The following is a 24,919-nucleotide window of genomic DNA, read 5'->3' on the forward strand; positions in this document are numbered from 1 at the left end:
CTGGCGGAATTTAACCCTTCCTTTAAAATGTATAAGGGACTCGTCGATGCTAATACATTTATCAGGGATGTATAGCTCTGCAAATTTGGCACTGAAATGATCAATGACCGGCCTGACTTTGAATAGCCTGTCAAAGGTGGGATCATCTCTGGGTGGGCACTGTGCATTATTGGTGTAATGTATAAATTTATGGATTGCCTCAAAACGAGTCCGAGTCATGGCCATACGGTAAAATGGGGTGCTGTACAGAACATCTGTACTCCAATATTGCCTAATTTGTGGCTTTTTTACTATGCCCATATAAAACACCAGACCCCAAAACGTCATCATCTCTACTGAATCTACAGGGGTCCACCTAGCAAATGATGACGTGGGGTTTTGAGAAATAAACTGCTGGGCATATAAATTAGTTTGGTCCACCATTAAATTTATAAAATCATCAGAGAAAAATAATTTGAAAAAGTCAATTTCTCTGAGACCTGTGGAATCAAATTGGATTCCTGGCATGGCCAAAAACTCAGGAACCTGGGGCTCAAAATTGTCTGGTGGTGGGGTCCATACGAGATCAATTATTGGGGGGGGGGGGTCTCAGCTGCTCTACGGGGGCGTCTTTGAGGGGGTCCCTCATCACCAGAGGAGGAAGAGGAGCTTAAGACGAATCCTTCAAATTCCCCGCTTGCCTCACTGGCTGTGTCAGAATCAGAAGCAAGCATGGCATATGCCTCCTCCACTGAATACATTCTTCTGGATGACTGGGATGACATTTGGGATGACATTTGGGATGACATTTTTATTTTTGTGTTACTGGTAGTGAAATGTTTCAACACGTGTATAGTGTAGGGGGGGGTACAAACTTTATTTCAACCCGGGGGGTATGTAGTGTGTAGTGTGTATGTAGTGCAGAAAAAAAAAATACTTTATACAAAAAAAAAAAATTGAAGGGGTTAAAAAAAAAAAAAATTGAAGGGGTTAAAAAAAAAAAAAAAATTGAAGGGGTTAAAAAAACAAAAAAAAAGGTCCTGCGCCAAAAATTGAGCACAGATGTCGGTCAGTAACGTCCGTCACTGAACAGCGCTCAAAGGCAACAGGAATTTGATCAAAAAAAAAAAAAAAATAGATCAACCCTGTGCCGAAAAAGCTGATCAGTGATGTACGTCACTGATCAGCGCACAGTGGCCACAGGACACCCACAAAATCACAATGTGTGTAAAAAAAAAATTAAAAAAAGACCACACAGCACCCACAAAAAAAAAAAAAGGTGATCAGTGATGCGACACTGATTACCAGTGAGGGGCAGCAGGTGCACAACCTTTGGTGCAACTGGCAGCAACTGACAGGTATATATAAAAAAAAAAACCTCTGCGCCCCCAAAAAGTTGCTGATCACCTCAGATATAGTGATCAGCACAAAAGGCGGGGGTAGCAGACACAAAATATACACTCTCTATCACTCTCTGTCACTATCTCTCTCTATCTCTCACTATCTCTCACTATCTATCACTATCTATCACTATCTATCACTATCTATCACACTGCAGCAGCAGCACTGACAGTTATATGTATAAAAAAAAACCCTGCACCCCCAAAAAGGGGGGGTAGCAGACACAAAATATACACTCTCTATCACTCTCTGTCACTATCTCTCTCTATCTCTCTATCTCTCACTATCTATCACTATCTATCACTATGACACTGCAGCAGCAGCACTGACAGTTATATATATAAAAAAAAACCTGCACCCCCAAAAAGGGGGGGTAGCAGACACAAATCTCTCTATCTCTCACTATCTATCACTATCTATCACTATCTATCACTATCTCTCACTATCTATCACTATGACACTGCAGCAGCAGCAGTGACAGTTATTTATATATAAAAAACCCCTGCACCCCCAAAAAGGGGGGGTAGCAGACACAAAATATAGCTCTCTCTGTCACTATCTCTCTATCTCTCTCTATCTCTCTCTCTCTATCTATCACACTGCAGCAGCAGCAGGAAGTCTCAGGAAGTCAGATCCAGGAAGCGTCCAGCACGCTACAAGCAGTGATCAAGTGATCAGGTAAGGTATTTGCAAGGATCAGGTAAGTATTAGCAAGGATCAGGTCAGTATCACGGCAGATAGGCACGGTGACCGCTCTGCACGCTACTCCAGACCGGAATGGCGTCTGCAGCGCAGTCACCGTTAGTTTAAATGTCGCGCCTTGGCTGTGATTGGTCCGTGGGTCCCACGGACCAATCACAGCCTTGGGGGCAGGTGGGGTGAGGTGTCATCGTCACCGATGACCCCCTCATGCCCCCTGACGCCCGGCGGTGATTGACACCTGTGTTACCAAGCGTCTGATTCGCTGGTAACACAGGAAAACGCTGTGAATGGCTGTTCACACTGAACAGCCAATCACAGCGATCGCCGACGGGGGGGCGGCATCGCAGCCCCCCCTGGGCATGCAGGGACATGTCTGCTGTCAGGGACAGCAGACATCGTCCCTCTGTCACTGCGTCTCGAGACGCAGTGACAGTTTAAAGTCATGACGTATATATACGTCATGTGTCGGGAAGTACTTCCCGGCCATGACGTATATATACGTCAAATGTCGTGAAGGGGTTAATAAAATCCATTTAAATATGCATAAAGATAATACATCTTTTTTTCAATATGTTCAATAAATGGCAGATCTAAATTAAAAAGTGATTCAGTATTGTGTTAAATAATCTTCAGCACTTAATAAATATAAATGTAATCTCGGTATTGATTTAGGAACCGATCTGACGCAGTAGTGGTGCAGTAAGCAGATTCCTGCATGCGCAGACAGGCCTTGTAATGTCACCTGATTGACAGCGGCATTAAGGGGTGGGGAGGGGCAGGGGGTGGCCTGCCTTAATGGAAATGGGAATGTGTAACTTCCGTCTTTCTACGAGGGAAAAATCCACGGTTCTGTGTGTCACCATGCAGACTACCTGGGCTCACAGCACCCACTTCCGCCGTGTTCTCAATGCCAGTGAGAAATACATGGCTTTTCTCCGGCATTAAAATGCCGGGGACTGCAGGGAAGGACCCCCGTTCTCACTGCAAGGCAAATTCCCGGGTGAAGAAGTTCTACCCTGTAATTTGCCTTTTAACACAGGTTTTTCTGCAGTGTGAACGGGTCAACCCATGTCTGCATACCCGGATCTCAAACACAGGTAAAAAGAAGGGTTTTATCCGTGTATGAGACCCGTTCACACTGCAGAAAAACCAGTGTTAAAAGGCAAATTCCCGGGTCCACATGCTAGACCCAGGAATTTGCTCTCAGTGAGAATGGGGTATTACTCAGCTGGCCCTCTGAATGAACATCATGACCGATTGTCAAAACGTTGGATCCCAGCATACAAAGACAGTCGCTGGGATTGCAGCTACATGCAGGAGGCTTCTCTTCTAATGAAGCATCTGCGGCATATAAGTTCAAAGCTACTTACAAGCGATATTGAATTTCCTCCCATCTCTGAATCAGGCCCTTAGATTGAAAGATAAGAATTAAGCACACCTCTTATTGATTATTCTCAGAATCAGATTTAGGTTATCTTTCCCAAAACAATAACTGCAACAAATAGGACAACGTTGGATTCAGCACAGCGCTAAACCGTTGTCTACAATGCTGCGCTTTAGACACTGCTCCGCTTCTGATCTCAAATTGCAGCAGACTTCCCCGCACTTGAGCCACCGCAGCATCGCAACACATGTGCAGTGTGGCTTCAGTACATTACACAAACTATCAAATAGCTATTACCAAATTGATCGTGTCCTAGTATTAATCAGGCTTTATGATCACTATGGGCCTTATTCTGGTTCAATCTCAGAGGCAAATTTCTTCTCAAATGGACAAAAACATGTGCATTGCAGGTGGGGCAGATGTAACACGTGCAGAGGGAGATTTGGGTGGGGTTTTTCTTCTTTTTTGGCTTACCTTGAAGAATACTCAGCAAACATTCATCGCTTTCCATTTCTACCTGTTCAAGGCAGAGCTGTTTGATCTCATCAAGAGGTAGGTCCTGCATAGAAAAACATTTTTTCTATATATTTTTTGGGGAAACCACAGCACAGGCAATTTTAAAGAATCTTTATTAAAATGTAAAACGCCAGGGTGAATAGAAACTATTAACATAAAATCACTATTATGTAAGCAGAGGTATCAGTAGATAAAGTTAAGAGAGAATTGGTGTTATATTAAATTAAATGCCCTTTCAGAGAATTAATTTAAGCCAAAATTTAAGAAAGTAGACATTACTGGTAACACGGTACTACTGTCTTGTATGAGAAAAGAGCATTCAGTGAGCAGAAGTTTTACATTTGTTTCATCATACTAATGGCCCCCACACATTAGGCCGGCTTATCCACACATTAGGCCGGCTTGTCCTGCTCAGCGCAGCCAGGACCCCACGCTGCCCGCCCCTTGACATAAGTGTGTGCCAGCGATGCTTCACCGTTGCCACACACCTACTGATCTGACCCAACACATCGTGGGTGCTAAAAAGCACCTGTGATGTGCTACTGAGGGGTTTGATCCGAAAGATTCAACCTGCAGCAGGATCGATCTGTAGGGTCGGACCTGATGCACATGGGACCACGCATCGGGTCAGATGGTGTGTCAAACACACCCATTGGGATCAGGTGAAATCGTCCCAAATCAGATCAGTGTATGGGCACCTTAAAAGATGCTTTTTATAATACTTTCTATTTTAGTCAAAGTGTTTAAATATTTAAACTTTCTGTACCAGGAACTAGGACAGGCATGTCAGTATATGCCCTTACCAAGTCTTGCCACGAAGCACATGCACCACAATTGGTGCTTCGAGACTCTTACACTTTTACCCGTGATCCATACGCATCACAAAGGAAACTTGCAGGTGCGGGCATGCGTAGTCAAGCAGGAGCAATGCTTGTACACATACCTACGCATCATGGCAACTATATATATATATATATATATATATGTATATATGTGTATGTAGATAAACAGAACACATAAGGCGTCACTCCGGGACTTGCATGAAAAAAGGTTTACTGTGAGACGGTCAACGCCGTTTCGGGGGTCACCCCGTCGTCAGGACCAAATATTCAAAACCACATATTTTACACACACACACAAACTCTGTCCTTATTCTGCTCACAGTTGAGTTCTAATACATCCTCATGCAGGAAGTGGCCTAGTGGAGAAACAGGACAGGTGGAGAGAGAAATGTTTAGTGCAGTGGTTCCCAAACGTTTTTGGCTCACGGCGCCCTAGAATATAAGAATTGTTTTTGTGGCACCCCTAGTCCAAAAGTTACTTATTGAGTAATTTAGAAAAAAGTATTAAATTAAGTAAATTATGTTTGTCACCTTTATAACCAGTTATGTGGTGAGGGAAAGGATTCTGTTTGTCCATATAGTTTATGATGGATGCCACTAGCTCTGGTTTTTCCCATTATATTGCCCATAAATAATTTCAATTGGTCCAGGTCCTCCAACTCAGGGCACCCGTGCAAGTGCTCCAAGATACACAGTTTGGAAACCACTGGGTTAGTGCCTAAAAGTAAGCAGAATGCTTCCTAAGAAGAGGTTGTCATCTCCGTACTGTGAGAGCTCAGCTTTCCACCTGTACGTTATCACTGGTGCAAATTATCTTATTACATTCTCCAAACTATGTATTGTAATGTATTACGCCTGTAATGTATTAAGCCTGGCGCAGAGATGGAAGGAGATAACTCACCAGCCAATCAGCTGTGTTTGAAAAATGAGTTGGGAGTTGATGGTGGTGCGTTTTTATCTCTTCGCCAGGCTTAATACATCTGCCCCAATGGTCGTTATTCTGGTTGACTTGCAAGGCTGCAAGTCCCCCAGAAGCCGCTCGCATGGCCGGCTGCCCACCTCTATTTGCATAATCATCCATTCACAGCCTTGGGTGCAGGGGAGAAATCATTCGATTGATGGCGACCATCAAATGATTTCTTTAGAGCTCGCAGATCTGAGACACCTCTGTGGTGTCTCAGACCTGCAGGTGCCCTGTGTTAGGACAGGGCAGGCAGCTGACATCTGATGATGTCAGCTGCCCGCCTCGACAGCGAATTACCATGGGAACACCCAGCTTTCTCATGGGAACCCACATGAAACGCTGGGCATTCCCAAAGGCAAATTACCCAGCCCGCCTACCCACACCCCCCAGTCGCGAACAATCGATTGAATCAGAGTAATCCCCTAGGTGTCATAAATATCCTTACCTTTAGCATATCAGGGAGCATTTTCTTCAGTTTCTTATCCCCAAGTACCCGGAAGCATTGCTCGAGCATCTCCTTCCTATCTGTGATATAGAAGCTAATAGGCTTCAGTGGCACATTCAAGTCCAGTCCTCCCTCCTCTATATCAGTTAGCTCTTCTATTTCTTCTTCTTCTTCTTCTTTTACTACAGCACATGGAACAGAAGTTTCTGGTTCCTAAAAATAAGAATGCTGTTTAATAATAATAGTAGTAGTAGTAGTAGTAAACCTGCTCAACCTGGGATAATGCTTTAAGGCAGACCTGGCCAAACTGTCTTCTTTAGCTGTCATGAAAAGAAAATCCCAGCATGTGCTGCCACAGATTTGCTAGAGAATGCTAAAAATGTGGCAGGGCATAGTGTGAAGTGTAGCTTTACAATAGCTGGAAAGCTGCAGGGGTACTTGTTTCCTAGCACGGCGCCCAGATTTTCTACGTACGGCACCGTAGGGAAATAGCATTGCAGATTTTTTCATGTATTTTTTTTCTCTCATTTTACACCACAATATCGCATCGCATGTCCCGCAAAATGGCATGCGATTTTATAGGGTTTGCGATGCCATGACATAATATAATATGATTGTATGTCCCAAAAATAGATTTAACGCACCCCCCCCCCACCCTGAAGCGCGGCGAGCCCCACGAGAGGGGGCGGAAGGCATCCTCTGACTTTTTCATTACCCCACTATCCACGTCGGCGTCGAGTTGATTTTATATAGTGCGGCAAGCGCAGCGAGCCACTAAGCCCGAAGTGCGGCGAGCCCCACGAGGGGACGCGGATTACTTTACATGTGTACCACGTCCCCCCCGCGGGGCTTACTGCACTCGCCCCACTATATAAAATCAACTCCATGCCGACGTGGATAGTGGGGTAATGAAAAAGTCGGAGGACGAGTTCCGCCGCCGCTCCCCACGCTTCGGGGTGACGTGGTCAGTGTGTGGGGGGGGGGGGGGATACGTTAAACCTATTTTTTGGGACATACAATCATATTATTGTATACCTAATGTCATGGCATCACACACCCTATAAAAGCCCTATATAGCATGTGATTTTGCGGCAGATGCGATACCCCGGGGCTGAGAGAGCAGTGAATAAATTACATAGGAAAATCGCATCGCACATCGCATGGCCCATGCGATGCGATGTGATTTCACTACGCAGAATAGCCCACTAAGCAAATTGCTTAGTGGCCGCCCTGATAGAAAACAAGTACCGCTGCAGGTTGGCTAGGCATGGTCTAAGGCAGTGATGGCTAGCCTTGACACTCCAGCTGTTGTTTTACTACACATCCCAGCATGCCCTGCTACAGATTTATTATTTGGCCATGCTAAAACTGATGCAGGGCATGCTGGGATGTGTAGTTCAACAACAGCTGGAGTGTCAAGGTTATCCATCACTGGTCTAAGGAAACACACTTCTTCAGAAATATAGAGAAACTATGGGCCTTATTCTAGTTCACTCTTAGAGGCAAATTCCTTCTCAAATGGACAAAACCATGTGCACTGCTGGTGGTGCTGATATAACATGTGCAGATAGAATTAGATTTGGGTGGGGTTTTTCTTCAAAGTGATATCTATATTGCAGTGTAAAAATAAAGCAGTTAGTATTTTCCCTGCACAGAAACAAAATAACTCACCCAAATCTAATTATATCTGCACCTGTTACATCTGCCCCTCTGCAATGCACATGGTTTTGTCCATCTGAGAAGGAATTTGCCTCTAAGAGTGAACTAGAATAAGGCCCAATATGAGAATTGCTTAATAGAAACAATGGAAATGGAGTAACAAAATGCAATAATTATCGAACAGCTACTATAGAAATGTCAAACACCATATTCCCCACCATTAAAATCTGTGTCCACACATACTGTCATACTTATTGAAGGGGAGGAAAAAAATAATGCTTGCCAGTGGCACCAAAAAAAAAAAAAAAAGGAAATTAGATTACTGAACCTATGGCTGTCCAGCTAGGGATCGCCATCGATGATTTGAAATCATCGATGTTTTATGACCAATGTCGAATACTTTTGCCATCAATGGGTGAGAACCAGATGGTTTCCCTCCATCAATGGCACAGCAAAACCGATGTTTTGCTCTTTTTTTTTCTCAAAGTGCCAGGACAGGCAGCATAGCTCCTCCCCCCGGCACCTGCCCCCGTGTTTTAAATTGCCCACAGGCTAATCAGTCAACCAAAAGGGATGGCCATCGATAGGTGAAATTATTGATGGTCATCCATTGCATATTTGGCAACCGTTGATGGCAATGATGGCCACCCCTATACCCAGCTGTTGTAAAACTACCTGTCTCAGCATGCCCTGCCACAGTGTTAACATTCCCTGATAGCAAAGCTGTGGCAGGGCATGCTAGGATTAGTATATTTGCACAGTATAGATCAGTGTTGTGATCCATTAATTATCCCACACACAAAATGAACACACACCTTGTTCATTGCTGCAGCCAAGGACAAATAAACAGATAATATCATGCCAAACTTCCATTACTGCTTTTAGATAAAACCCCACCTGTGAATGAGGATTGGTGTTCTCCTGCTAGAATATCCCACAGAAAACTTCATAAACACAGACTGGGATCTTACATTTAAAGATAAAACAGTCCTGAAATGCACCTTGTGCAGTATGTGATTGAAGCAATACGCTCATTAGTCAGCGAGCGAAAAAAGATCAGAAGAACGCTTACTAAGCAGTGCTGCTGCAATCCATCACTGTATGCAATTTTTACAGTAGATTTAAAGCCCATCATTATTGCATCTTATTAGAACAGGGATGGGGAACCCTTGGCCCTCCAGCTTTTGTTAACTACACATCCCAGCATGCCCTGAAACAGTTCTAGGACTGCCAAATAGCAAAACTGTAGAAGGGCATGCTGGGATGTCTAGTTGAACAACAGCTGGAGGGTCAAAAGTCTCAACTGCCATGGAATTTAATCCTTTGTCAAATAGTTGTTCCTTGGCTTTTTTTTATTATAAAAGCTAGAAATACTATATATAGATGTTGAACATCCAGCAACAATTATGCCTGAAGCACACTCCTCCCTTTTGTATATAAATGTTATACCTTACCTTTTGCTCCTATAAAACTCACTGCCCCTCACACCCCAGGTTATGGTGCGATGGTAATGTGCAATGTGTTTTGAGCTTTACAATGGTGCTATGCAATTTTCCCACTAAAACGCAATGCGATGTGTATTTTACGCAGTGAGATGCAATGTGATTTCAAGCCCTTTTTTTTTTTAATGGGTTATTGACAGGTTTCTGGGGGGGGATTTATTGTGATAAATAATTAAATAATTTGTTAATTAAAAGTCATTTCTACTTAAAATAAAGTTGTTTGGGATAGATTAAAAGAGAAAAGTTTTGAGGAAAGTTTACACAAGTTTCTCAAGTGCTCTATAATGGATAATTACCATGATCACATACAGATATTATATGCCCATGCCATTGCAGTGCAGGACCTGGAGCGGGGTCGCAAAAAGGCAGAAGAGGTCAGATCTTACCTATAGGTGGATTTGGACTTCTTGCATTGTATTACGTCTATGTTCTAGACAGGTTTCGATCTATGTACTGTATACAGATGCAGTGCTTCTGGTTTGCATGTTTTTAATGTATTTTGCACTTTATATACAGCAGGTTGCTTGGCAACCACCCAGTTGATTGAGCCGATGTGCATCCTGACATCATAGGTGAAGGGCACTGGGACGGATGAACAGGATGCATGGCGACCCGGGCACGGTGGAGAAAGGTGATATAGGTAAGCTTTGTTTGTATGTTTGATGAGCCTGAGGACGAGCAAATGAAGCTTGAAACACTGCTTAATGATCTAGACCCCTGTGTCAGTTATTTCATTATTGTTAAGACCCGTGAGTGCCTGAAGTATATGTATGGCAGATGCCAAATTGTAGTGGGCTAAAGGACCTTCCACGCCCAGGAGGAAGAGCAAAGTGGAGTGGAGTGAGCCACCGTGCCCGAGGCATGGCGAGCGAAGCGAGCCCGCGAGGGTCCTTTTGGGACCCTTCTTCTGACCTTGCTCCTCCTCTCTTCACCCCCTCTCCTCCCCTGTGACGTCAGGAGGTCCGTTAGCCCACTACAATTTAGACCTAACCTTAACTGTATGCTACCTGGATTGAATATCTATGGAGGTCAGTGCACCTGGGCAAGTAGTGTAATTGTATCAAATCACAGTGTGTTAATGTTTTTGCCAATAGATGGGGTGGCATTTTTCCCAGTTGTGCATGTGTAGTGAACGGCTTCGCCTCATTTCCTTCATTCCTAGAAAGTTGTCTTGTGTGGTCAGATGCATGATGGATTCCTCCAGATCAGTGCAAAGAGCTATTTTCAAGCAGAAGGTGAGCATGCTACAGGAATGTATTGCAGGATGAAGGCGGTGTACAGAGAGCAGTGTCTGGCACAGTGCACCATATTCCGGTGGTGTCAGCGTTAGGAGGTGGGACGTGAAAGCGTCAAGAACTTTCCATGGCCTGGGCAGGGGAACGTTGCCACCAAGCCTGCCACAGTTTTATCTGTGGGGGGATCTCATTCGTCAGAATCTTTAGATAACCACGCTTGAAAGAGAGAGGGTCAAAGTGGTGACACAAGGGCCTGATTCTTGTTCATTCGGAAAGGGGTTTATTTGGAGCCGTTCCGATGCTTGGGGGTTTGTGTATGCGGAAGCGCGCATTTGCAGACCCCGACAACAAACGGCTTCAGCAGTTAAACACTCGCCCGGCCATTCGTTACTGGGGAGGGACTGCCATGGGCGGTGGACCATGGAAATGCCTAGTGTTTTATGGGCATTCCCATGGCTACGCAGGCAGGCTAATGCCTGCCGGGGGCGGGCGGCTGACATCACAGGACGTCAGCTGCCCGCCCCATCCTCATCGTAGCGCTCGCAAATAAAAGTCAGTTTACACTGACTTCTATTTGCGAAGGCAGGAGAAATAAATAGATGGTCGGCGACCACAGAATGGGTTTTCCTGCTAGCACAGGCATGTTCTCGCTACACATCCCCTCGCATGTTACCAAGGGGAATCGGTAGTGGCGTGTTCATTTGGACGGCATCTCGGTTGTCCATGAACTGCAATGTTCGCGGATTACCGAGCCAACCTGAATCAGGCCCCAAGACTCATCACATGCGAAACCTTGGAAATGAAATCCGTTCCTTGCTCCGTGTACAGATGGGTCAAGCAAACACCCATTCTCGCCAACTTCTGATTCTCTGATGCTTGGGCACCCACTGTGCACAAACTTTGCCATAACCAAGCTTGTGAATTATGTGAGCTACAGTTCGCTTGCTTATCGACAGCGCAGCAGCAATTTCACATGTGGTGACCCGACGATTGTGAAGAATGAGATCCTCCACGGGCGAAATTGTGGCAGAGTTGGTGGCAACATGCGCCTGCATGGGCTGTGGCAAGTCCTTGATGCTTTCACATCCGGATAATGAAGCATGGTGCGAGACACTGCTTTCGGTACACCGCCTACATCCTGTGATAAAATTCTGCAGTGTGCTCGCCGGCTCCTGCACAAAGAAGATGGATACCACCTCTTTGTGCTGATCTGGAGGAATCCATCATGCATTGGACCGCACACAACAACTTTCCAGGAAAGTGAAGTCGTTCACCACACATGTACAACTGGGAAAACCCCACTCCATCTATCAGCAAACACATTAACCTACTGCAATTAGATCCATCGCCACTACAGCAAAAGTCTCTTTTCCTTTAGACACATTATATATGTTCCCTGTAGCCATCCCCAGCACTGCAGCAGGTAACATGCCATCCCCAGCAGCTGCTACCTGGGAGCTGCTGGGCTCGGTGATCCTCCTCTTCCTCTCCGCCTGGGGACCGGTGTCACACGAGTCCGACCTTCTCCGTCTCTTCTTCTCTTTAGAACTTTTCTTCCCCCCGGTCATGGCGGCGATGGGCTGCTGGTGGCACCAGGCTGGACCAGAAAGCGGGCAGGCAGAGCTCTCGTAATACAAGCAGCAGCAGCAGCCCTGAGGGAGGCGGGGCTAGTCAGCTCCCAGCAGCCACAGTACCGCGCTCATCATAATTAACAAGGCGACCTGGGACCTATCGCAGCACTCCCATTGCTACCTGTCTCCAGGGTTACCGTCGCACGCTCCGCGTCACACCGAAGCCAGCGGAGCCATGTCTGCTAAGGGAAGAGTGAAAAGGCATCCAGCCGTCACGTCCTTGCCGTAAAGCAGCGCCGCCAAGCCTACAACAGAGCTGTCTGCATACTGCGTGTTAATACTGTGTAATTCTCAGCGGTTACAGAGAGGTGAGGTACAGTAGGTCTGGGGACAACAAGCGAAGTGACGCCGGTATCCCTGGTGCTGCCATTGGATGCTCTAACCATATGACATCTGGCTATAAACAGGAGTGAGGAATTTCTGACAGGCTGCGTCCTCCACTTTGAGCATGAGTGCGACGGAAAGCGTGAGTCTACGTCTCATTCTCACCGCTATAGCGTCCTCCACGGGGGCCACTGTTGTCTCTTTGTTATCTGTATAGTGCTGGGCTAAAGTTGTAGACACATATATTGTACAGAGATCTGTTTGTGGGAGCAGGAGAAATAGTTACTGATCCAGCAACATATAGGATCTCCCCTGTGCTGCACATGGTTGCTGGAAGCCAGAAGACATGCCCTGTTGGTCATTCGCAGAACCGGCTCATACCCGGGAATGTGTTCCCGGATGCATCCCGGGACACTACCCGGGAATGTGCCCTTTCACACTGGCCACCCGACCCGGAATGAAGTCGGGCGGGTGGCTTCATCTGAAGGCTTGGCCGGGGCGGCACTGGGAGGTGTCAGCACCTCCCAGTGGCGCATTTTCACTGCAGTGAACGGGATCTGGTTCACACTGACCGCATCCCGTGTCGATTCCGGGTTCTACCCAGGTCAGGACCTGGGTAGAAGTTCCGGAATGCTGAACACGGGATATTCGCCCAAGACACACTGAGCTAAATCCCGGGTTTATGTGCAAAAACCCGGGATATTTTTGCAAGTGTGAAAGGGGTATAACATTCCACCTCTTTATAATCCTGCCTCCTTTCGGTCTTATTTCTTGGGTATATTCATGGTCCATCTTTGCTGTAAGTTTTCCTAACTAGTTTTATTGTTGTTCATCGCTTTTCCACTAGCTGTTCTATAACTTCTGTGCACGGATGACTATTGATGATTATAAACAATCAATGGTTAATAACTGACGTTTTTTTTTTTTCCTTCTACTTAATGTCAGGTGTGGAGCCTAGCCCCACCCCCAGACTCTGGCCAGAAGCTTTGTGAGACATAAAGAAGGGATGACTATCCTTATAGTAGATGTCCAGCTATTGTGAAACTACAAGTCCCAGCATTCCCTACCACAGTTTTACTATTAGGGCATGCTAAAGCTGTGGCAAAGCAAGTTGGCATGTGTAGTTTGGTGTCCGGATGATAGGTCTAGATAGAAATGAACTAGAATGATATTGACAAAAGATTGACATGAAAATATTGACATTTTATTGTTTTTACATTTTGGGACTTTTTTCATACTTTAACTTCCACGTGGACTCTAAATGGGAACAGTAAAGTGGGCTGAGCATCGTGTCTGAAAGCCTGGCAGGCCATGGAAGGGTACCTGCTATGCTAATATGTACACGTAGTGTTCATTCTAGCACCCGCCATCTTTGAAAACATATGCAGTTCCTGTTCCCTGCCTGGGGTGTCGCTGTCTACTGTGGTGTTTCTAACATAGGTCTGGTTTGCATATCAGTGCTGATATACAGAACACACCGTGCTAGAAGCACTACAGCAGACAGCGACACCCCAGGCAGGGAAAAGGAACTGCATGGGTTTTCAAAGATGGCAGGTGCTAGAATGATCACTATATATCAGTGTATTTCAACCACTGTGCCGTGGTGCACTAGTGTGCCTTGAGTGTGCCCCAGATCTAGAGATACCCAAACCAGTTTACAGCCACCACCAGTTCAACTGTTATTTACTGATCTCTTTTTTTCATGTAAAGGGCCAATGTATTTTTTTTTTTGTTACCCGCGGGGACCAGTGTGATTGTTTTTTTTATATGGGGGCCAATAGGTGTTTTTTTGTTTTTTTTTCCTGTGCGGGCCAATGTGTTTTGCCGCCCTGTGGGGATCTCGTGGTGTGCCATGGCAATTTCAAAATCTTAGTTGGTGTGCTGCAAAGTAAAAAGGTTGAAAATCACTGCTATATGTATACATACTTAGGTGTCAATATTGACACAAAAAAAGTGAAAAACACATGTTGACCTATACACTGCCTACCCACGTACTGCCAACCCTTTATTAAATTGGAATTGTGTAATTTCACAACAGCCCGAGAGCCACAGATTGGCCAAGTCTGCTCTAGACCACTGTTTCCCAAACTCAGCCCTCAAATGCTGGCACAAATGTCAATAAAATGTGTAACTCAGTGTGGATATCTTTGAAATGTGGACTGTAAGGGAAAGCTGCTGTAGAGTGTAAAGCAGTAGTGTCAAACTCATGGCCCTCCAGCTGTTGGGTAACTACACATCCCAGCATGCCCTGCCCCAGTTTTTGCAAATCCATTACATAAAATCTGTGGCAGAGGATGCTGGGATGTGTATTTCCACAACAGCTGGAAGGCCATGCGTTTGACACCACTGGTGTAAAGGTATCGCAAGCAGGGCATCTCTGAAAAAGCAGTTGCAGGTGTGTGATCAACACAAATGCCCTTTAGACTCTTTGGGGGGTATTTAATCCAGAATCACTGCTGTCGATCTCTCCCGACAGCCGTGATCCTGGCCCGTTTGCAGTCTGAACGACGGGTGGGATTGAATGTCCCACCTGCCAATTGGCGCACAGGGGCATTATCGGCAGAACGGGCTCGGCAGCTTCTAAAGTCGGGCCTGTTCTGCCGTGATCCCGCTTAAATGCTGTCGCTAAAGACAGCATTGAATAGGGAGCCGCTGCTATTTTCCCCCCTCAGGAATAGCGGCGACACATTGAATGCCCCCCTTTATGTGTAGTTGTATTTTATATGCATAGACAGTACTTTGACAACTTTTGTTTTACTTCCAGGATCCTCCCCTGCTTCCACTGGTACCCATAATTCGTCTCCCTAGGCCACCATCTCCTTCTGGACGGGGATTTGATCCATCCTCACCACGGGCTTTGGCCCACTCTAGCCCGGATTCCCATCAGAAAAGTCGTTCAATGCTCCGCCTGCTCTTCCTCCGCAGCCTTCTTGCTTCTGCTGGACTTCCTGTCTCCTTCACACTCTACCAGAGAGTCACAGTGTGTGCTGAACGTTTCAATGCCTGTGACATGGAGGGACATAATTTCCAGGTGTCTAATCTACAAACACCTCTAGGTGTGCAGAAGGAGGCACTGATCCGTGGGCCAGATATTATTTCTTATTGCTTTCATCTGTAAAGGGCTACTATACATATGCTGACAAATTCATGTGTATTACATTATACGTTTCCATTAAAACAATGTCTTGTTTGCAGATTTTGTTTTGTATCACCTCAGAAGTTTTTACTTTGCAATTTCATATTTCTCAAACTCTTGTAAAGCAATAAATAAGCACTCAACCTTCACACTGATATTTTCATAGGTGTCTAAACTGTATCCATCTTTCTTTTCTCCCTTCTGTTGTTCACTCAACCGATTATAACAAATTATAATTCCTGGGCTCAATAAACTGTATCAAATAATTTATTTATAAAAATTTTTGCAGCACAGTTTGACTTCATATTAAGGTGTGTACAAAAGAGTCAATATTTTAGGAAATTCAAGATAACCATTGTTAACAATATTTTTGTGCAGATCATCTAGGCCCTTATTCTGATCGGTGCGGCCCGATCAGAAATATGCGGTGATGTCCGTCTTGGCGAATCCCCGCCTTCCATACGGATCGCCACCTCCGTCCGTATGCGGATATGTGGCGGTCCGCATGAATGTGGACGGGGATACGCCTCCTCCATGGTGGGAGCAGCCCCTGCATTCGATAGTCGCTGAACATCGAATGCAGGGCCGCACGCTCCACCAGGTCCCGCAACACAAGACCACACGGACACTTGTCCGTGTGAAATCTTGTATGGGGGCGGGCAGCTGACATCCGGCGATGTCAGATGCCCGCCCCGTACCCACGCGTCACGGCCTCATTACCATGCATACGCCCCGCGTTTGCATGGGAACGCCCATGAAACGCGGGGCGTATGCATAGGGTAATGAGGATAAGTAGCCCCTCACGCCCCTCTACGCCCCCTGTGCGGCGTATAAAGAATCCATGCGGCGAAATCGCCTGCACATGCGCAGAGTGACCTCTGCACATGCGCAGACGATAAACATCGGCGGCCCGTACGCAAGCGGGAATATCCGCACCGATCAGAATAAGGGCCCTAATGTGTAAGCACTGTTTAGTTGATAATGTGCGTTCCCTTGGGTCATTAGCAATGTCCTCAGTCGTCTGTGCCTGCAGGATAAGGCTATTGCTAGCACGAGCGATGCTATTAAATGAAGCATAGTTCCCACTCAGACAGTCATTCTTTGCACCTGGCATTGGCAAGTGTGTATGCACTTGCCGATGCTGGATCTCGTTGCTTCCAATATCGCAATGTTTACAACTCTTCTTGATTTACGAACTTTTAATAAAATAACTTAAGAAGAGTTGTAAATCAACATCATTGATTTTTTTTTATTGAAATTAGGGAAAAATAACATACAAACATTTTCATCCGGAGGGCACAAAAAAAAAGGGGGGGGGGGGAACAAAAAAAAAAGTGTTGGCAGGGGGCTACATGAATCAAGGCGAATTTATATTGTATACAGAAGTAACATGCATTCACAGTGGGTTATACATTCATTCCTATTGAAAAATAAGCCATAAACTCTAACAGGCGGAGAAGCCCATGAATTCTAAAGAGAGTCAAGAGCTTTCTCGTTGAGGCTAAATTGCATAGGATCAGAATGGGATGGTTTAGGGAAGATTGACGCCCAACTCTGTCTGTAATAAAATCACCCCAAGGTGACCAAAGTACTAGTGGTAATGAGGCTTTGTAGGAGTAAGGCAGGCATGTCCAAACTGCGGCCCTCCAGCTGTTGTGAAACTACACATCCCAGCTTGCCTTGCCATAGTTTGTGGCAATGCATGATGTGACTTGTAGTTTCACAACATCTGGAGGGCCATTGTTTGGACATGCCTGGAGTAAGGCATATACTCTGTCTCCATAGTAAAATTAAATTGAATTTTGTGAATGACCTTTTAGTAAGGTTGGAGGGGCTATTTGCTTCCATAGTTGTTCTAGTGCTTGCTCATTGAGAGGGAAGCTTGCAGACTAAAGTGAAGATTGATTACTTAAGTGACTTGTGAGTTGGAAACTGAAGCAGGTGAGTTATCTTGCATTCTGTCTGTCTTGTATTCTTTATCTGTCTTTCTATATAGAGACTGTAATTGTGAGGGAGAAATCTGAGTGTGATTTTGGTTGTGCCTGTATCTGTATAGTGTATTGTTACTAGGTGTGAACAGATACTAGGAGGAGGAGCTAAATCTAGGTGTCAAGGAAGATTAGGGGGAGGAGCTGAGTGTAACAAGGGCCTGACATACTATGGCCCTTATTCTGATTCGTGCGGTACGGCCCGCGTGCGGCCGTACCGCCGATGTTTTCCGTCTGCACATGCGCAGAGGTCAATCTGCGCATGTGCAGGCGAATTCGCCGCACATAACGTTACTACGCCGCAAAGGGGGCGTATAGGGGAGTGAGGGGCTTCATGCCCTCATTTACCTATGTATACGCCCCGCGTTTCATGGGCGTTCCCATGCAAACGCGGGGCGTACGCATGCTAATGAGGGCATGACGCAACTCATGGGGGCGGAAAGCTGACGTCGCCGGATGTCAGCTTTCAGCCCCCATACAAGCTACCACACGGACGATTGTCCGTGTGGTCTCAGCTTGCGGGAGCTGCCGGGGCGTGCGGACCTGCCTTCGATGGTCGACGACCATCGAATGCAGGGGGCAGCTCCCAACATGGTGGAGGCGTACGCCCCGCCATTTTCATGCGGATCGGCAGCCGTCCGTGTACGGACGGCCGTGCCGATCCGTCTTGTAGGCGGGGATTCGTCTGGTGCGGTCGGAGCCGCATATGCGGCTCGACCGCACCAACCAGAATAAGGGCCCATATAAGGAGGGGCAGAGCTCATTTGGGAGCTTGCTCATTGAGAGGGAAGCTTGATTACTTAAGTGACTTGTGAGTTGGAAACTGAAGCAGGTGAGTTTGAACACAGTCTAAATTTTTATATTCTATTTTATTGTGATATATTCATCTTCTTTCTATCCTACTTTAACCTGTTGCTCAATTTTGACATTTAATTCATTTTATCTATATTTTTTCCAACATTGTATTTCATTTTACTCATTCACTATTATTTTCTCTTATCTTTGCCACACATTTATCGCACCCTGTTTCCCTCTTCACGCCTGCTCACATTTGCCTCACTCCTGACCTTCTCTGTTCCCTTCATCCTCTCACTTGTTGTTTCATACTTAATTGGATTACTCAATCAACCTGATTTTACCCACTTGTCTCCTCTCTGACAGTAGTTCCTTTCCTGTTACCTTCTCTCTCACTCTGTTTTCTACCACATCCTCGCAAATCTACTACAGACGCTGCCTGTCCTCCCAAATCCCTCTGTCTGCTTTCACTAACCTACCCTCTCACCTTCGGTTCCTCATGGCTGTTAATCTCTCAACTTCACTTTCTCCAATTGCTCCTCCCCTCCCCCCTCCCATCCCATACCTATCCTGACCACTCGCCCCCGCACCCCCACCCTCCCAACGACCCCCCCTCGCTTCTGCAATCCCAAAAACCTTATCCACATAAATACACAACCCACCCCCCCTCTTTCCTGTGCACTATGGAACGCCAGATCCATCTGCAACAAACTCCCTGCCATCCATGACCTATTCATCTCTAGAGCATTCCACCTCCTTGCTATCACCGAGACCTGGCTCTCCACCTCTGATTCTGTCTCTCCAGCTGCTCTCTCCCATGGTGGCCTCTCTTTCTCTCACACTCCCAGACCTGACGGTCGCCAAGGTGGCGGTGTGGGTTTTCTCCTCTCAGCCTCATGCACCCACAGTGTCATTCACCCTGAACCCTCTCTCCTTTTCTCCTCCTTTGAGTCTCACTCTATCCGTCTATACTACCCCTACCACCTCCATGTCGCTGCAATCTACCGCCCCCCTGGCCCTATCTCCCAATTTCTTGACAACTTCGCCGCCTGGCTTCCACACTTCCTCTCCTCTGACCTGCCATCTGTCATTCTTGGTGACTTTAACATCCCCTTGGATAACCCTGCTGATCCTGGCACCTCCAAACTCCTCTCTCTCTGCTCCTCACTTGGCCTATCTCAGTGGACTACCTCTCCCACCCACATCCAAGGACACTCCCTCGATCTCGTCTTCTCTCGCTCTTGTTCCCTTACTGACTACTATCTCGGCTTTTCCTCTTTCTGACCATCACCTCATCTCCTCCCTCACTCCTTCTCCCTCACTGCTTCCCCCTCTCCCACCCCCCCTCCCAAGCGCATTGTCTCACGGCATAACGTCAACACATTTGATCTTGCTGCCTTCTCAAACACGCTGTGTCCTCTTCTCGCCCCAATCGCCCTCATGTCCTGCCCGAACCTCGCCGCCTCCCTCTATAATGACACCCTATCTTCGGCATTGGACTCTGCCTGCCCTCCCTCCTCTATCCCCCTTCGATGCTCCAACCCCCAACCGTGGCACTCGCCTATCACCCGATTCCTTAAAAAGTGCTCTCGCACTGCTGAGCGCTTCTGGAAGAAATCACGCTCCCTTGCGGATTATCTCCATTTCAAATTCATTCTTTCCTCCTTCAGCTCTGCCCTTGCTCTGGCCAAGGAATCCTACTTTAAGTCCCTCATCCTTTCGCAATCATCCAATCCCCGCAGGCTCTTTGCCACCTTCAACTCCTTGCTCTCCCCCCCTCCTCCAGCTCTTCCGTCCTCCATCGTAGCTGCTTATTTTGCTACCTACTTTTCAACCAAAATCTCCTCTCTCAGGACTGCCATCACTGCTGCCATGACCTCACCCTCTCCCTCCTCCCCTCCTACATCTCCACTCCCCTCCTTCCAACCCCTGTCCTCATTTTACCCCACTACTGCTGCTGAAGTCCACTCTATCCTTCAATCCGCTTCTCCCTCCACCTGCCCGCTCGATCCTATCCCCTCCAATATTATCCGTCGTCTCAGTCCGTCAGTATGCTCTCACCTGGCTCACCTCTTTAATCTTTCCCTATCCTCTGGGATCTTCCCTTCCTCCTTCAAACACGCTCTTGTCTCCCCAATTCTCAAAAAAAACAAATCTGGACCCCAACTCTCCATCCAACTACAGGCCCATCTCCCTCCTCCCTTTTGCCTCCAAGCTCCTAGAACATCTGACCTATAATCGTCTCCTAAGCCACCTTACTGCTAACTCCATTCTAGACCCCCTCCAATCCGGGTTCCGCCCTTTACATTCCACTGAAACTGCCCTGACCAAAGTCACTAACGATCTACTATCGGCTAAATCCAAAGGCCTCTTCTCTATCCTCATCCAGCTTGATCTGTCGGCTGCCTTTGACACTGTTGACCACCCTCTCCTGCTCAACACCCTCCGCTCCTTTGGCATCACTGGCACGGTCTTCTCCTGGTTCACCTCATACCTCTCCGATCGCTCCGTCTCCACTCCGAGCTCCTCCTCTCCTACTACCCCGCAGCCAGTCGGTGTTCCCCAAGGGTCAGTCTTTGGCTCTCTCCTCTTCTCCCTCTACACCACCTCTCTGGGCACCCTCATCAGCTCCTATGGTTTTCATTACCACCTTTATGCTGATGATACCCTAATCTATCTCTCCTCCCCCGACTTATCCCCATCACTCCTGTCCAAGGTCTCCGAATGCCTCACGGCCATCTCAGCCTGGATGACCCAACGCTTCCTGAAACTAAACATGGCTAAAACTGAACTTCTAATCTTCCATCCCCCGAACATCCCTTCTTCTCCCACTATCTCCATCAGCATTGGTGAAACCGAGATCACCTCCACCGACCAAACGCGCTGCCTCGGTGTCATCATTGACTCCTCCCTCTCTTTCACCCCCCACATTCGTGCTCTCTCACAGTCTTGCCGCTTTCACATACGCAACATCTCACGCATCAGACCATTCCTCTCCACTGACGCGACCAAAATTCTCATTCACTCTCTTGTCATCTCCCACCTTGACTACTGCAACATCCTTCTTTCTGGGCTACCTCTCACCCGCCTCGCACCTCTCCAATCCATTCTTAACGCTGCTGCTAGGCTCATCTTCCTCTCCCGCCGCTCTACCTCCGCCTCCCCCCTTTGTCTATCTCTTCACTGGCTCCCCATTCCTTTCCAAGTTCTCTTTAAACTCCTCACCACCACCTACAAGGCTCTCTCCTCCTCCACAGCTCCCTACCTCTCTTCACTGATCTCTATCCACACTCCCTCCCGTCCTCTTCGCTCCATCGCTGACCGCCGACTGACCTCTCACCTAATCACCTCCTCCCACTCCCGTGTCCAAGACTTCTCTTGCGCTGCCCCCCTGCACTGGAACAACCTCCCGCCACCCATCAGGCTATCTGATTCCCTTACCTCCTTCAAGCGCTCCCTCAAAACCCACTTTTTTAGACTAGCCTATCCCTCCTCCTAACCTCTTTTGATCCTCCTATCCTGCCTCCGTTCCTACTTATCCTATTGTATTTCGTTCGTCCACCCACCTATTTTTAGTATGTTAACTCTTATGAGTAGGGTCCTCCTTCCTCATGTATTCACCCTACCTCATTACCTCACCTGTGCTCCTGTCCTGTTCTTCCCTTCCTCTACTTCATCTTCAGGCTCCTCGACAATTTCCACACCTACTTCTAAACTGATGCTGATTTTAGTAATACCAGCTATACCCCTATTTATACTGTATTTTTCAACACACCCTGTACACGGGATGCAGTTAAAATCCCGACCGCCGAAATGCTGACACATTCTGCCTCCTGGGGTGTCCACGAAACCCCTGGAGGGAGAATAAATTAGCGTGCCGAGCGTAGCGAGGCACCGGGCCCGCTGCGTGGTGAGCGCAGCGAGCCCGCAAGGGGGGGCGATCCACGTCCCCCCCCCTTGTCGGCATTTCGGCTGTCGGGATTCCGGCGTCGGGATTCTGAACGCCGGGATCCCGACCGCGGGGATTCAATACTGAATCCCTGTACGTTACCTTGTAATTTGTTTTTTTTTGTTTGCTATGTACGGCGCTGCGGACACTTTGAGGCGCCTTATAAATAAACGTACTACTACTACTACACATCCCAGCATGCCTTGCACCAGTTTCAGCATGGCCACATAGCAAAACTAATGCAAAGCATCCTGGGATGTGTAGTTCATCAACATCTGGAGGGCCGGTGTTGCCCTGCACTAGGGCAATATGCATGCAATGTGGTCACTTTTTATACGAATGAGTCGATAAATTGGCACAAAAGCATCCAAATTGCATGTACAGTGTATTTGGAAAGTATTCACAGCTCTTCACTCTTTCTTAAATGTATGTTACAGCTCTATTCCAAAATTCTACACACAATATCCCATAATGATATAGTTTTTGGGGCTTTTTTTGAAAATTTCTTAAATAAAATAAATGAGTATTCACAGCCTACACTCAATCCTTTGTTGATGCACATTTTGGCAGCAATTACAGCCTTAAGTATTTGTGAATATGATGTCACAAGCTTGGCACACCTATCTTTAGGGCATTTTTGCCCATTCCTCTTTGCAGCACCTCTTAAGCTACATCAAGTTGGATGGGAAGTGTTGGTGCAAAGCCATTTTCAGATCTCTCCAGAGATGTTCAATCGGATTCAAGTCTGGGCCACTCAAGGACATTCATTGAGTTGACCTGAAGCCACTCCTTTGATATCTTGGCTTTGTGCTTAGGGTCGTTGTACTGCTGAAAGATGAACAGTTGCCCCATTCTGAGGTCAAAAGTACTCTGGAGCAGGTTTTCATCCAGAATCTCTCTGTACATTGCTGAATTCATCTATTCTATCTATCCTGACCAGTCTCCCTGTTCCTGCCACTTAAAAACATCCCCACAGCATGATGCTGCCACCACCATGCTTCACTGTAGGAATGGTATTGGCCTGGTGTAAGCAGTGTCTTGTTTCCTCCAAACAAGACGCCTGGCATTCACGCCAAAGAGTTTAATTTTTGTCTTATCAGATCAGAGACTTTTGTTTCTCATGGTGTGAGAGTCCTTCAGGTGCATTTTGGCAAACTCCAAGTAGGCTGCCTGGTGCTTTTTTACTAAGGAGTGGCTTCCATCTGGCCACTCTACCATACAAGTCTGATTGATGGATTGCTGCAGAGATGGTTGTTTTTCCTGGAAGGTTCTCTCTCCGCAGAGGAATGCTGTAGCTCTGGCAGAGTGACAGCGGGTTCTTGGTCACCTCGCTGACTAGGGCCCTTCTCCCACAATCGCTCCGTTCAGACAGCCAGCTCTAGGAAGATTTCTGGTGGTACTGAACTTCGTCCATTTACAGACGATGGAGGCAACTGTGCTCATTGGGACCTTCAAAGCAACAGATATGTTTCTGTACTCTTCCAGATTTGTGCCTCAAGACAATCCTGTCTCAGAGGTCTACAAACAATTCCTTTAACTTCATGCTTGGCTTGCTTTATGACACGCACTGTCAAGTGTGAGACCTTATATAGACAGGTGTTTGCCTTTCCGAATCATGTCCAATCAACTGTATTTATCACAGGTAGACTCCAATTAAGCAGTAAAAACATCTCAAGAATGACCAATGGAAACAGAATGCACATAAGCTCAATTTTGAGCTTCATGCCAAAGGCTGTGAATACTTAAGTACATGTGATTTTTTATGTTAACTTAACAAAATATGGAAAAAATGAAGTGCTGTGAATACTTTCCGGATGCACTGTATATGACATCAGGTCCGATGCGCGGTCCGATGCGCAGTCCCATGTGCATTGCATCAGAGCTACTGGATCACATGTGCTGCATGTAGAATCAGTCGCATCGCAGCCAAGCTTGGCTGGGATTGCATGCAAAAAGGACCAGATATGATACACTGTATGAGGTCCTTTTTGCATGCAATGTATTTTATGAGGTTCCTGGGCGGCTCAAGGTAGAATCACAGGCAACTTCTCCACTTGGAGAGGTCGCGAAGTGTATGGCCAGCTTTATGGACTGGTTAAACCATTCCACCTGTCCCAGTCAGCGTTTCCTGGAGGCGATATCATCTCACTCATCAAACCCATGTTTTCCCTCTCTCAGGATAGTCAGGGAGGACCTATATTAAACTGTGTACACAAGGGGCTATTATATGCAGATATGGCTAGCAATATGGTCGCTGAGCGATATCATCGCCAGGAGCGCGCTCCCAGGTTCAGCTCCTAATGCTCGCAGGAGCATGCTCCTGCGACCAGCTATTCCCCCCGAGTCTCTCTGGTCGCTGATAAGAATGAAACACTGAGCAATATATTGCACCGTGTGTACACAGCTTTTGAAAATACTTGTACTTCCTCTGTGAATCGATCAAAGACAGATGTTCTGTGATTAGTGC

General features: G+C 46.8%; 2 protein-coding genes across 2 annotated transcripts in view; one reads left to right on the plus strand and one right to left on the minus strand.

Moving 5' to 3' along the window:
* CAAP1 (caspase activity and apoptosis inhibitor 1) overlaps positions 1-12,561 on the minus strand; it is a 49,998-nt gene extending 37,437 nt beyond the window's left edge. Inside the window, exons 1-3 of the mRNA XM_083185350.1 lie at positions 12,081-12,561; positions 6,234-6,446; positions 3,941-4,025 (exon numbers count right to left, since the gene is read on the minus strand). Coding sequence (XP_083041476.1) covers positions 3,941-4,025; positions 6,234-6,446; positions 12,081-12,197 — 415 coding nt within the window. The 5' untranslated portion in view covers positions 12,198-12,561. The remainder of the gene's footprint in view (positions 1-3,940; positions 4,026-6,233; positions 6,447-12,080) is intronic.
* GEMIN7 (gem nuclear organelle associated protein 7) lies at positions 12,259-16,000 on the plus strand. Its single transcript, XM_083185363.1, has 2 exons — positions 12,259-12,726; positions 15,349-16,000. The coding sequence occupies exons 1-2, from the start codon at positions 12,709-12,711 to the stop codon at positions 15,700-15,702; spliced, it is 372 nt and encodes a 123-aa protein (XP_083041489.1). The 5' UTR covers positions 12,259-12,708; the 3' UTR covers positions 15,703-16,000.
* The last annotated feature ends 8,919 nt before the right edge of the window (positions 16,001-24,919 follow it).

The sequence above is a fragment of the Crinia signifera genome, chromosome 1, assembly GCF_055691185.1.
Source record: "Crinia signifera chromosome 1, ASM5569118v1, whole genome shotgun sequence".
Classification (NCBI taxonomy): Eukaryota; Metazoa; Chordata; class Amphibia; order Anura; family Myobatrachidae; genus Crinia; species Crinia signifera.